The sequence below is a fragment of the Littorina saxatilis genome, linkage group LG1 (assembly GCF_037325665.1).
Source record: "Littorina saxatilis isolate snail1 linkage group LG1, US_GU_Lsax_2.0, whole genome shotgun sequence".
NCBI lineage: Eukaryota > Metazoa > Mollusca > Gastropoda > Littorinimorpha > Littorinidae > Littorina > Littorina saxatilis.
Genome location: NC_090245.1, coordinates 10935540 through 10949153, shown reverse-complemented (window position 1 = coordinate 10949153; position 13614 = coordinate 10935540). Strand labels below are relative to the sequence as shown.

Here is a 13614-nt window from a genome sequence, read left to right as displayed (position 1 = left end):
AGACAGAAACGATTGGAGTCCCAGGAAAACAGCCTCTAACTCTAGGGCATTAATGTGCCCCCCACTCTGCGTCTCGTTCCACAGACCTGACGCAGTGTGAACAGAAAGATGGGCACCCCAACCCTCCATAGACGCGTCCGTGAACAGAAACTCGTCCGGGGGGGGGCAAACGAGATTGGCCCAGGGAGCAGCCACTGCCTCGTTGTGTGCCGAAACCAGCTTTCAAGAGAGACTACTGTCTCCCAGCCCTGAAGAGAAGGCTTCCACAGCGAACTCAGGGCAGCCTGAAATGGCCGCTTGTGGACTCTGCCTAAGGGCACAAGAGTGGCCATCGATTCCATTTGGCCAAGAAGAGAGGTCAGAACACGTACAGCCGCTCTCTTTATCAAGGACAGAGTACGAAACAGACTTTGCAACCTGTCCACCCCTCTCTGTGAAGGGCGTACCCGCCAAACGACGGTGTATGTCTTTGCGTGTGGAAGAAAAACAACCCCAATGCTAAAAACGTCTGTGCCAAACCTTGGCTTAGCCACATGATGGTGTTAGTTCTTTCCGTAACCTCCTAGAAAGAAAAGCTGAAACTAAGGAATTCCTGCGAGTCCTTTGTGCTGCGCAGCGAAAGTCGCTGACAGAAGCCACTGCCTCAAGAGGTAGGCTTAGCCGGAAAAGTTCCGACTGAGAGGTTACGAGCAATGGCTCAGTGAGCCTAAAAATTTAGTCAGAATGTGAGCCCATAATTTGGACATGTTCTGGCGACTTGTCAGAAACCAAAGCTTATGACCCTGATGAGAAAGCGCAATTCCGTAAGCCGTAAAAGCTGAGAAAGTTTTAACAGCTTGCCTTGTTTTTCACCACAGAGGCAAAAAACAAAAATTGAGGCCTTAGCAACTTCACCCTAGAAGGTGAAAAATAAGAGGTATGCCGCACCAAAGATGGGCGTACATACCGCGAAGCTGCCTAAGGCAGAGGGTTTAACCCAATGTGTGTTTGCTTATCAATCAATCAATCAATGAGACTTATATCGCGCATATTCCGTGGGTACAGTTCTAGGCGCTCTGCAGTGATGCCGTGTGAGATGAAATTTTATACGGCCAGTAGATTGCAGCCATTTCGGCGCATATTTACCTTTCACGGCCTATTATTCCAAGTCACACGGGTATAGGTAGACAATTATTAACTGTGCCTAAGCAATTTTGCCAGGAAAGACCCTTTTGTCAATCGTGGGATCTTTAACGTGCACACCCAATGTAGTGTACACGGGGGGAGGGTTCGGATGTGGCCAGCCGACGCAGATCACAGCTTCTCCCAGAAGATGAACCACAAAAAGCAAAGAGCGGAGTAGATCCGCCTCTTGTTTGCAACCTGAGCCAAGCAATTTGCCAAGAAAAGCGCTGGGAGGCTCCGCTGTTCAAAAGACTTTAGCCAAAGCAGCTAGAAGCGACATGACATCCTTCTCCCGTGCGTCACGACGAAACTCGAAGTTAACAAGAGCAGAGAAGATAGAGCTCTATAAAAAAATCTTGCAAAGTTTCCTAAACAGAGGATAACTTGAAAAGATCATGTGCTTATTCCCCCAGAGACAAGAAAGAGGACTCAGTATAACATACTGTTCTACTGTAGCCGTCTTCCCTACCAGAATAGTGACAACTTTCTCTACCGCATCGTCACGAAACCTGAATGGGTCTAATGACGACGCGATCAATCTCGACAGAGATCTCTGCAAAGTCTCAGAGAGACGATAACTCAAGCAAGCGTAAGCCAGTTACTCCAAAGACAAAAGAGAATTCTCCGAAAACGGGACTACTCTGTCTCTGCTGTATCATCTTGCCTAAGGACTGCAAGTTCCGGAAAAGTGGAACGAGGCAAGGCAAATTGACTGAATTATGCAGCAGTGTAAACCTCTTAGCCAAACCAGCAGGCAAAGCTGAGGCTAAAAACAAAGAAGCACGGTAAGGCTGCGCTGAAACAGGAGCCAAACCTTGTGCTGTTAACCACGGTACAGCGTGAAACGCACCGCCATACTGCCCAGTAGTCAGTAGCACAGACAGCTCAAACGCTACCAACGGGAATTTCCGAAAACGGGAATTTCCGAAAACGGAACTGTTGTTTCCAGTCCTTCGCAGAACGGGAAACCCCCAAAGCGGAAGGAGGTTGGGCAACAAGCACAAGTGTTGCCGCACTCTCCTCGAACTACCGTGAAGTAACTTCCGCCGCCAAAGCCAGTGCTAGCGAAAGTTCAACCAGTACACGGAAGTTGGCATCTTCGTCAACCTGAACAGAAGCACCAAAATCCGACACATAATCCCGCACATCCGTGCAACAAGGCAACGAACTTCCGCCCTGACTACAATAGTCAGGCGAAGCGTCACCCAGAAGAGACGACACACGAGGGATGCGATACCCAAGCAGTGTATCCCTAAGGACTGCTTTCCTGCCCAGAGGGCGGAAGCGGGGAATGTCCTCAAAATACCGTGAAGCCACTTCCTCCGCTAAAGCCAGAGCTTGCGGAAGCTTAGTCGGTATGCGGAAGTTGACATCTTCGTCACCCTGGACGGAAGTGCCAAAATCCGACTCGTAGTCCCTCACTTCCGTGAAGTCAGGCAAGACACTTCCGCCGTGACTACCATAGTCCGACGAAGTGTCGCCCGGAAGAGACGCCCACGAGGGATTTTATACCCAAGCGGTACGTCCCTAGGGACTGCTTCCTGCCTGAAAGGCGGAAGCGGGGAAAGCTGTGAAAGCTGTGCTGCCGCACCCACTGTTCCTCTAGGGAGTGTAGGAGGACGCACTTCCCCTGTTCGGTCAGAGACCGAACGTGTGTCTGGGCTTTTCCCTCGATCTAGACGTTCACTCAATCGGAACGACGTAGACCTAGGGCCTAAGCTTTCGCGCACACGAACCGGTGTGGCTACTCTCTCCAAACACGCACTTCGTTTTGGCCGGAGAACCCGGTTACTGGCGAAGTATAAATACCTTGATCGTCGTCAGTCCAAGAGGCCTGGGAACGCAGCAGGGAAACACCACGGCTGCCCTCAAACGAGGCGTGAACGTCGGCGGACGTAAAAGTGGAGGAAGGCGGAACACACACCCTGGCAAGGGAACGCACACCTCCCACACCGGAAGGCAAAGACACATCTCAGCCTTGGTAGACGAAAACTCGGCTGAAAGAGAGGATATATAAGCACTCAAGGAGTGCAAAATAGCATAAACATCCTGCTTCTCGCTAACAGGGCCTGAACCGGACAAGACCGGTGAAGCAGCTGAAGGCAAACTAGGCATAGCCGGAGAATCAGGTAAGTCTATCGCACATCAAACGAGGATTTAGTCAAGGATCTGTGACTTTAATCAAAGCTTAACATGCCGAACTCTACGACTTACGAGAAGGCTTCTTTGTGGGAGAAGGCTCGGCCACCGACTTAGCATTTTTATTCTTTCCTTATCCGACATGGCGAACGGAAAAAATGTAAACAAAGCTAAGTATTCGACCAAACCTAAGTCACAAAACGATAACAAACGACAAAAAAGCTCACCCAAACACACAGTAGGAGCAGAGGGACCGTGTGCAAGTACCAAGGCAGGGTCTGACCAAGGCAGAAGTCAGACAAACCGGCTGAAAGCCGGAGCAAAATCAAAACACGTCTGTAAACACGGACCGCTGAAGATGGAATGGTTCAAAGATGGCGGCAAGGTCAGGAAGTCACGTGTGACTTGGTCCTGTTAAGGGGTCAAGGTAGCTCTTTTTTAGGGTGACCTCCCCTTGTTACCAAGGCGATGCTATTCAGCGTCCTAGCACTAAACTGAAGTAAATTGCTGTATGTGAGTTGGGATAAGATATGTAATTTAATGATGGTTGAAGTGGAGGTAACAGAAAGAGAAAGTACGTAGCTTTCATCAAAAAATGATGGTTGAAGTGGAGGTAACAGAAAGAGAAAGTAAGTAGCTTTCATCAAAAAATGATGGTTGAAGTGGAGGTAACAGAAAGAGAAAGTACGTAGCTTTCATCAAAAAATGATGGTTGAAGTGGAGGTAACAGAAAGAGAAAGTACGTAGCTTTCATCAAAATGATGGTTGAAGTGGAGGTAACAGAAAGAGAAAGTACGTAGCTTTCATAAAAAAATGATGGTTGAAGTGGAGGTAACAGAAAGAGAAAGTACGTAGCTTTCATTAAAAAATGATGGTTGAAGTGGAGGTAACAGAAAGAGAAAGTACGTAGCTTTCATCAAAAAATGATGGTTGAAGTGGAGGTAACAGAAAGTACGTAGCTTTCATAAAAAAATGATGGTTGAAGTGGAGGTAACAGAAAGAACGTAGCTTTCATCAAAAAATGATGGTTGAAGTGGAGGTAACAGAAAGAGAAAGTACGTAACTTTCATCAAAAAATGATGGTTGAAGTGGAGGTAACAGAAAGAGAAAGTACGTAGCTTTCATTAAAAAATGATGGTTGAAGTGGAGGTAACAGAAAGAGAAAGTACGTAGCTTTCATCAAAAAATGATGGTTGAAGTGGAGGTAACAGAAAGAGAAAGTATGTAGCTTTTATCAAAAAATGATGGTTGAAGTGGAGGTAACAGAAAGAGAAAGTACGTAACTTTCATTAAAAAATAATGGTTGAAGTGGAGGTAACAGAAAGAGAAAGTACGTAGCTTTCATCAAAAAATGATGGTTGAAGTGGAGGTAACAGAAAGAGAAAGTACGTAGCTTTCATCAAAAAATGATGGTTGAAGTGGAGGTAACAGAAAGAGAAAGTACGTAGCTTTCATAAAAAAATGATGGTTAAAGTGGAGGTAACAGAAAGAGAAAGTACGTAGCTTTCATCAAAAAATGATGGTTGAAGTGGAGGTAACAGAAAGAGAAAGTACGTAGCTTTCATAAAAAAATGATGGTTGAAGTGGAGGTAACAGAAAGAGAAAGTACGTAGCTTTCATCAAAAAATGATGGTTGAAGTGGAGGTAACAGAAAGAGAAATTACGTAGCTTTCATCAAAAAATGATGGTTGAAGTGGAGGTAACAGAAAGAGAAAGTACGTAACTTTCATAAAAAAATGATGGTTGAAGTGGAGGTAACAGAAAGAGAATGTACGTAGCTTTCATTAAAAAATGATGGTTGAAGTGGAGGTAACAGAAAGAGAAAGTACGTAGCTTTCATCAAAAAATGATGGTTGAAGTGGAGGTAACAGAAAGAGAAAGTATGTAGCTTTTATCAAAAAATGATGGTTGAAGTGGAGGTAACAGAAAGAGAAAGTATGTAACTTTCATTAAAAAATAATGGTTGAAGTGGAGGTAACAGAAAGAGAAAGTACGTAGCTTTCATCAAAAAATGATGGTTGAAGTGGAGGTAACAGAAAGAGAAAGTACGTAGCTTTCATAAAAAAATGATGGTTGAAGTGGAGGTAACAGAAAGAGAAAGTACGTAGCTTTCATAAAAAAATGATGGTTAAAGTGGAGGTAACAGAAAGAGAAAGTACGTAGCTTTCATCAAAAAATGATGGTTGAAGTGGAGGTAACAGAAAGAGAAAGTATGTAGCTTTCATCAAAAAATGATGGTTGAAGTGGAGGTAACAGAAAGAGAAAGTACGTAGCTTTCATCAAAAAATGATGGTTGAAGTGGAGGTAACAGAAAGAGAAATTACGTAGATTTCATCAAAAAATGATGGTTGAAGTGGAGGTAACAGAAAGAGAAAGTACGTAGCTTTCATCAAAAAATGATGGTTGAAGTGGAGGTAACAGAAAGAGAAAGTACGTAGCTTTCATCAAAAAATGATGGTTGAAGTGGAGGTAACAGAAAGAGAAAGTACGTAGCTTTCATAAAAAAATGATGGTTGAAGTGGAGGTAACAGAAAGAGAAAGTACGTAGCTTTCATCAAAAAATGATGGCTGAAGTGGAGGTAACAGAAAGAGAAAGTACGTAGCTTTCATCAAAAAATGATGGCTGAAGTGGAGGTAACAGAAAGTACGTAGCTTTCATCAAAAAATGATGGTTGAAGTGGAGGTAACAGAAAGAGAAAGTACGTAACTTTCATCAAAAAATGATGGTTGAAGTGGAGGTAACAGAAAGAGAAAGTACGTAGCTTTCATTAAAAAATGATGGTTGAAGTGGAGGTAACAGAAAGAGAAAGTACGTAGCTTTCATCAAAAAATGATGGTTGAAGTGGAGGTAACAGAAAGAGAAAGTATGTAGCTTTTATCAAAAAATGATGGTTGAACTGGAGGTAACAGAAAGAGAAAGTACGTAACTTTCATTAAAAAATAATGGTTGAAGTGGAGGTAACAGAAAGAGAAAGTACGTAGCTTTCATAAAAAAATGATGGTTAAAGTGGAGGTAACAGAAAGAGAAAGTACGTAGCTTTCATAAAAAAATGATGGTTGAAGTGGAGGTAACAGAAAGAGAAAGTACGTAGCTTTCATAAAAAAATGATGGTTGAAGTGGAGGTAACAGAAAGAGAAAGTACGTAGCTTTCATCAAAAAATGATGGTTGAAGTGGAGGTAACAGAAAGAGAAATTACGTAGATTTCATCAAAAAATGATGGTTGAAGTGGAGGTAACAGAAAGAGAAAGTACGTAGCTTTCATCAAAAAATGATGGTTGAAGTGGAGGTAACAGAAAGAGAAAGTACGTAGCTTTCATCAAAAAATGATGGTTGAAGTGGAAGTAACAGAAAGAGAAAGTACGTAGCTTTCATCAAAAAATGATGGTTGAAGTGGAGGTAACAGAAAGAGAAAGTACGTAGCTTTCATCAAAAAATGATGGCTGAAGTGGAGGTAACAGAAAGAGAAAGTACGTAGCTTTCATCAAAAAATGATGGCTGAAGTGGAGGTAACAGAAAGTATGTAGCTTTCATCAAAAAATGATGGTTGAAGTGGAGGTAACAGAAAGAGAAAGTACGTAACTTTCATCAAAAAATGATGGTTGAAGTGGAGGTAACAGAAAGAGAAAGTACGTAGCTTTCATTAAAAAATGATGGTTGAAGTGGAGGTAACAGAAAGAGAAAGTACGTAGCTTTCATCAAAAAATGATGGTTGAAGTGGAGGTAACAGAAAGAGAAAGTATGTAGCTTTTATCAAAAAATGATGGTTGAAGTGGAGGTAACAGAAAGAGAAAGTACGTAACTTTCATTAAAAAATAATGGTTGAAGTGGAGGTAACAGAAAGAGAAAGTATGTAGCTTTCATCAAAAAATGATGGTTGAAGTGGAGGTAACAGAAAGAGAAAGTACGTAGCTTTCATCAAAAAATGATGGTTGAAGTGGAGGTAACAGAAAGAGAAAGTACGTAGCTTTCATCAAAAAATGATGGTTAAAGTGGAGGTAACAGAAAGAGAAAGTACGTAGCTTTCATCAAAAAATGATGGTTGAAGTGGAGGTAACAGAAAGAGAAAGTATGTAGCTTTCATCAAAAAATGATGGTTGAAGTGGAGGTAACAGAAAGAGAAAGTACGTAGCTTTCATCAAAAAATGATGGTTGAAGTGGAGGTAACAGAAAGAGAAAGTACGTAGCTTTCATCAAAAAATGATGGTTGAAGTGGAGGTAACAGAAAGAGAAAGTACGTAGCTTTCATCAAAAAATGATGGTTGAAGTGGAGGTAACAGAAAGAGAAAGTACGTAGCTTTCATCAAAAAATGATGGCTGAAGTGGAGGTAACAGAAAGAGAAAGTACGTAGCTTTCATCAAAAAATGATGGCTGAAGTGGAGGTAACAGAAAGTACGTAGCTTTCATAAAAAAATGATGGTTGAAGTGGAGGTAACAGAAAGAGAAAGTACGTAACTTTCATCAAAAAATGATGGTTGAAGTGGAGGTAACAGAAAGAGAAAGTACGTAGCTTTCATTAAAAAATGATGGTTGAAGTGGAGGTAACAGAAAGAGAAAGTACGTAGCTTTCATCAAAAAATGATGGTTGAAGTGGAGGTAACAGAAAGAGAAAGTATGTAGCTTTTATCAAAAAATGATGGTTGAAGTGGAGGTAACAGAAAGAGAAAGTACGTAACTTTCATTAAAAAATAATGGTTGAAGTGGAGGTAACAGAAAGAGAAAGTACGTAGCTTTCATCAAAAAATGATGGTTGAAGTGGAGGTAACAGAAAGAGAAAGTACGTAGCTTTCATCAAAAAATGATGGTTGAAGTGGAGGTAACAGAAAGAGAAAGTACGTAGCTTTCATCAAAAAATGATGGTTGAAGTGGAGGTAACAGAAAGAGAAAGTACGTAGCTTTCATCAAAAAATGATGGTTGAAGTGGAGGTAACAGAAAGAGAAAGTACGTAGCTTTCATAAAAAAATGATGGTTGAAGTGGAGGTAACAGAAAGAGAAAGTACGTAGCTTTCATCAAAAAATGATGGTTGAAGTGGAGGTAACAGAAAGAGAAAGTACGTAGCTTTCATCAAAAAATGATGGTTGAAGTGGAGGTAACAGAAAGAGAAAGTACGTAGCTTTCATCAAAAAATGATGGTTGAAGTGGAGGTAACAGAAAGAGAAAGTACGTAGCTTTCATCAAAAAATCCCAAAACAGATGGACTGCTAACGTTCCAAAATTCAGAAATGAAAAAACAAGAATTTTAGGTTATTGGAACGTTTCATTATTGACAAAACAAAACGTGACATTTACAGTACGTCAACCAAGTGGTCTTTTCAGTAGACAGACAGACAGACAAACACTTACGGTACAAATAATGAACTTATCTCAAAATCGTCAATCTTGCATGCAAGATACCGGCAAGGTGTAACACAAAGACAAAGAAAAACATGAAACTGAGCTTCAAAGTCTAAAGACTTCTATCCTGTGCCCTCAGCACAGACGCAAGGACTTGCAGGTTGCAGACTTATTTATATTCCAACTAAACAATGTTGGCACAGCTAGTACACGGCTTTCACCAAAGAAAAACAGATAACTATTTATCTTGCAGGCTTTCACCAAAGAAAAACAGCTAACAATTTATCTTGCATCAAAATGTTGAATTACATGTATCTGAATTTGGTTATCTACATTTTGGGGGGTCAAGAATCACCTAGTAGAAATGTGCAGCCTTATTACAGATATTCTGTCTCCTCCGCAAGCCCATACCCCTACTCCGCCCCGTGATCAGGAGGTCGTGGGTTCGAACCCCGGCCGGGTCATACCTAAGACTTTAAAATTGGCAATCTAGTGGCTGCTCCGCCTGGTGTCTGGCATTATGGGGTTAGTGCTAGGACTGGTTGGTCCGGTGTCAGAATAATGTGACTGGGTGAGACATGAAGCCTGTGCAGCGACTTCTGTCTTGTGTGTGGCGCACGTTATATGTCAAAGCAGCACCGCCCTGATATGGCCCTTTGTGGTCGGCTGGGCGTTAAGCAAACAAACAAACAAACAAACAAACAAACAAACAAACCATACCCCTACCAGCTACAGTGGAACCCTCCTTTAAGACCCTCCAATTTAAGACTTCCCCCATTTTAAGACCTTGCTTTTTGGAGTTTTCTGTTGGTACCCTCTGTAAAGTTATTCCCGTTTTAAGACTCCCTCCTTTGTAAGACCTGATTTTTTCAGATTTTTGGAGGTCTTGACAAACGGGGTTCCAAGGTACACTACGGTTTGCTGAGCTTGTTCTGTGTGTAATCAAGCCTTGGCAAAGGCCTTTTTTTAAACACTTTGAACAGGAACACTTCCACTATTCTTCACAGATGTCAAAAGATGCACCGTGCCTTCTGCCCCAAACTCGGCCACTTTCACTCTGGGACACTGTAAAGAGAAGCACTATTTTTCACTATTTTTCTGCACCAAACTCGGCCACTTTCACTCACATCTCTGTCGACGTTGGTGTCCATCATGGTCTGCTGGAAATTGGCATGAGAAATGACGCTGGTGGACACGCTCTGACACGTTGACTCGGCCATGGTCATCTGCAACAGGGTCCTGCTGGCGGTCGCCCCCTCCCCGTCCCCATCCTTCCACACCCGATCCAGGAAAGATTTGAGCATTGCGGAGTACAGTTGGTCCCGAGCGGCTTCTTCATCCCCACAGCTCTGCAGCATTGCCTGAAGCACTTCCTCTCTGGCGAAATCCCCCCTTTGGTTCAGGTTCGCGTACTGTTGGAAAAAGAAGTAACTTTGTCATCAGTTTTACGAGTTTTCGGCCTTGGTTGATAAAGATGAAACAGAAGACGATATGCTCCCCTCGGACCGAAAAAAACCACCTGGTCTGTCAGCAAGCCATCAAACATCTTATTATGTCTAACACAATGTTACAATCAGAAACAATTTGCAAGTTGTGTCAAAATATTTCAGTACAGTTATGCACCATCCCAAATAATAATTTGAGATCATAATACAATCTTTCATATGCTCTTTGCACACAAGCTTTCAATAATTCAGCAGGAGATACATGACAAAGCAGTGCTGAAAAACATAGCTATATTAGCCATTGCAAAACTACACCCTTGTGCCAGTGACTCTAGCTCACCAAGATAGTAACTAAAACTTAATTTTTGTTTGTCCTACCAGACAGAATTGGGTAACACAGACCCGCCATCAGTACTCCAGTGTGAAATCACCTTTCCAATAAGTCTATTAGACAGACACAACAACAACAAAAGCCCATTCTTTCAGATGTATAGTGGAACCCCCCTTTTAAGACCCCCCATTTTAAGACTCCCTCCCTTTTAAGATCCTGTTTTCTCAGGCGTTCTGTTCACAACCTCTGTAAATTTACCCCCATTTTAAGACCCCTCCTTTTTAAGACCAATTTTTCTTTGACTTTTTTGTGGTCTTAAAAGGGGGGTTTTCACTGTCCTCATAAATCTAAATTTTTTTCTCTGTAGTCACATTTTTATCCCCCCCCCCCCCCCCCCAAAAAAAAAAAAAAAAACCAACAACCGGCAAACACTCACCAGTTTCTTGCGCTTGGCCACACAGCTTTTGACAGCAGGAACCATTTCCCCTTTGCTCTCTCTTAAAGCTTTTCTGGCTTCCTCCGCAGAAAGGTCGCCCACGTCGTTCTGGTCTGACCTCTGACCCTCCGCTCTGGTGGAGGACACAACGACCTGCACCAGCTTGCTCCATTCCGTCCGCAGCCAATCCAAGGCCTGTCGGTAGTTCGCATTGCACTTGGACAGTGCTGCCTGCATTTCCTCCATCTGGAAGCCCAGTCTGTCTGCCATCTGCAGACAGCAAGATCTTAAGTTTTTAACAAATGATGAATGGATGATGTATTCAAAAAGAATGGGCTAGTTTGACCTTCAGATGAAATTCAACCTGTCTGCCATCTGTAGACAGCAAGATATTAAGTTTATTATAAAGGATGAAGCCTGAAGGATGATGCATTAAACAAGAATAGGCTAGTTTGTCCTTCAGTTTAAGGCAGATATTCATGAAATTCATAGTCAGACAGATGTGCAGGTGCAAGAGCAAGTTGATGTAACTTTATACAAACAGAACATTTATGAATAGAGTTAAACTCAACACTTTTAGCACCTTCAACAAAGCACGAACACCTGAATTGGCTTTTGGTTTTACAATCACAGCAAATGCAATGTACATATTATTATACTAGAATGAATACCCGCTTCGCCGGGTAGCCGGCTTCGCCGGGAAGAAGTACTTAGAGCCGTACGCCGGCTTTGCCGGGTCCGAACAATGGACCCGCCAAGCTTAGGTCCCTCCCAGATTCGTGGAATGGGAACAGCACGAAAATGATTCAGTGGCCATAATGCCATTCCTGACCATATCGAGTCCCATCCTTGTCGACGAATGTAACCGTGTTAATCACCTTTGGAGGCGAACTCCACTCAAACAGGATTGAGCAATTTATAGCTTATCTGTAAGCCCTTTTGAACTGTTATGGCTTCTCAAAGGAAGGCCAGTACATACAATTACACAAAAGCCGCCAGACCACATCACAAACAGAACTGAACAATCCCCAGGTGTTGCTCACATAGAGAGACACACACACACACACACACACAAACACAGAGAAGCCGTATCTATAGAGAGATAGATGACAGTGTATTTTTCGCGTGGCTATAAATTGATTCGACCTTTGCACTTTTACAGTGAGGATAATTTACGGGTCCAATTTACGTTCTGGACACTGCGGTGACCTTCTAAAAATAGTAACAGAACGCCGGGAATATCCGAAGACGCCCCACCCATACTATAGTGCACCATACGAAGGAAGGGAGGTAAACGCTGAAAACCTGGAGAAGATGAGAAGATAAGGAAGAGTTACTTATAATGGTGAAATGAACACAAAAACCAAAATCGGTTTAGCGCTGCGCGCTGAGAGCACGTGTTGAAATATCTCATCGATGATATTGTGTCCGGGGTGTAGCTGAATACGGTGTCCAAATTTGAAAAAGATCCACCGAGAACTTTGGCTTTGGTGTGTCGGTATGGGGGCCCGGGTAGCTGAGGTGGAACCAAAGTCGGTTCAGCACGCACAAAATCGGTTCAGCGCTGCGCGCTGAGAGCACGTGTTGAAATATCGACCAGGTTGTGTCCTGTCCCGGGTCTACCTGAATATGCCCACCAAATTTGAAGCAGATCCATCGAGAACTTTGGCCGTGAATCGCGAACTCACACACAGACACACACACAGACACAAGTCGTATATATATATAGATTCTTCCCTGAAAATGCAACAACCAAAAAACCAAAACAAAACAAAAAACAAAAAAACCACTGCACCGTAACATGTCATGTGCAGAAAAAGTTGAACATCCCTCATTATTCCTCTCTAATTATTGTATAGTCTATCTGCACATTTTCTTATGAAAAACTGGAGTCACTCATCATCCCTCTCATCCCATTCCCCAGTCTTGCCTTTCTGCCTGCAGCTAAGAATAACAACCATCCCTCACAAAACACAGCTAAAGAAATCAAAAAACAAATAGACTGCCAATGTTCCAAAATTCAGAGAGAAAAAACAAGAAAGGTATGCTATTGAAACGCTTAATTATGACAAAACAAAACGTTACGTTCACCGACACTTTTAGTTATAATATAGAAAATAAAGTTATCTGACAAATGGTCCAGAAGCTCGCTCGGAAGACAATCAATCAATGAGGCTTATATCGCGCATATTCCGTGGGTACAGTTCTAGGCGCTCTGCAGTGATGCCGTGTGAGATGAAATTTTATACGGCCAGTAGATTGCAGCCATTTCGGCGCATATTTACCTTTCACGGCCTATTATTCCAAGTCACACGGGTATAGGTAGACAATTATTAACTGTGCCTAAGCAATTTTGCCAGGAAAGACCCTTTTGTCAATCGTGGGATCTTTAACGTGCACACCCAATGTAGTGTACACGGGGGGAGGTTCGGACACCGAAGAGAGTCTGCACACAAAGTTGACTCTGTGAAATAAATTTCCGCCGAACCTGGGATCGAACTCACGCTGACAGCAGCCAACTGAATACAAATCCAGCGCGCTACCAACTGAGCTATATCCCCTCCCCGAGACAATGATTAAATCAATGACAAAATTTGTCAGATAAGTTTACTTTCTGTATTAAGTGTTTGTCTGTCTGTCCACTTGAAAAAAACTCTAGGTTGAAGATCCGCAAATGTTACGTTTCATTTTGTCATAATTAAGCGTTCCAATAGCATACCTTTCTTGTTTTTTGACATCTGAAGAAAGAGAGGAGAAACAGAC

General features: G+C 42.5%; 1 protein-coding gene across 1 annotated transcript in view; it reads right to left on the bottom strand.

Moving 5' to 3' along the window:
- LOC138961606 (uncharacterized) overlaps positions 1 to 13614 on the bottom strand; it is a 52185-nt gene that overhangs the window by 22971 nt on the left and 15600 nt on the right. The window contains exons 10-11 of the mRNA XM_070333279.1: positions 10852 to 11121; positions 9767 to 10051 (exon numbers count right to left, since the gene is read on the bottom strand). Coding sequence (XP_070189380.1) covers positions 9767 to 10051; positions 10852 to 11121 — 555 coding nt within the window. The remainder of the gene's footprint in view (positions 1 to 9766; positions 10052 to 10851; positions 11122 to 13614) is intronic.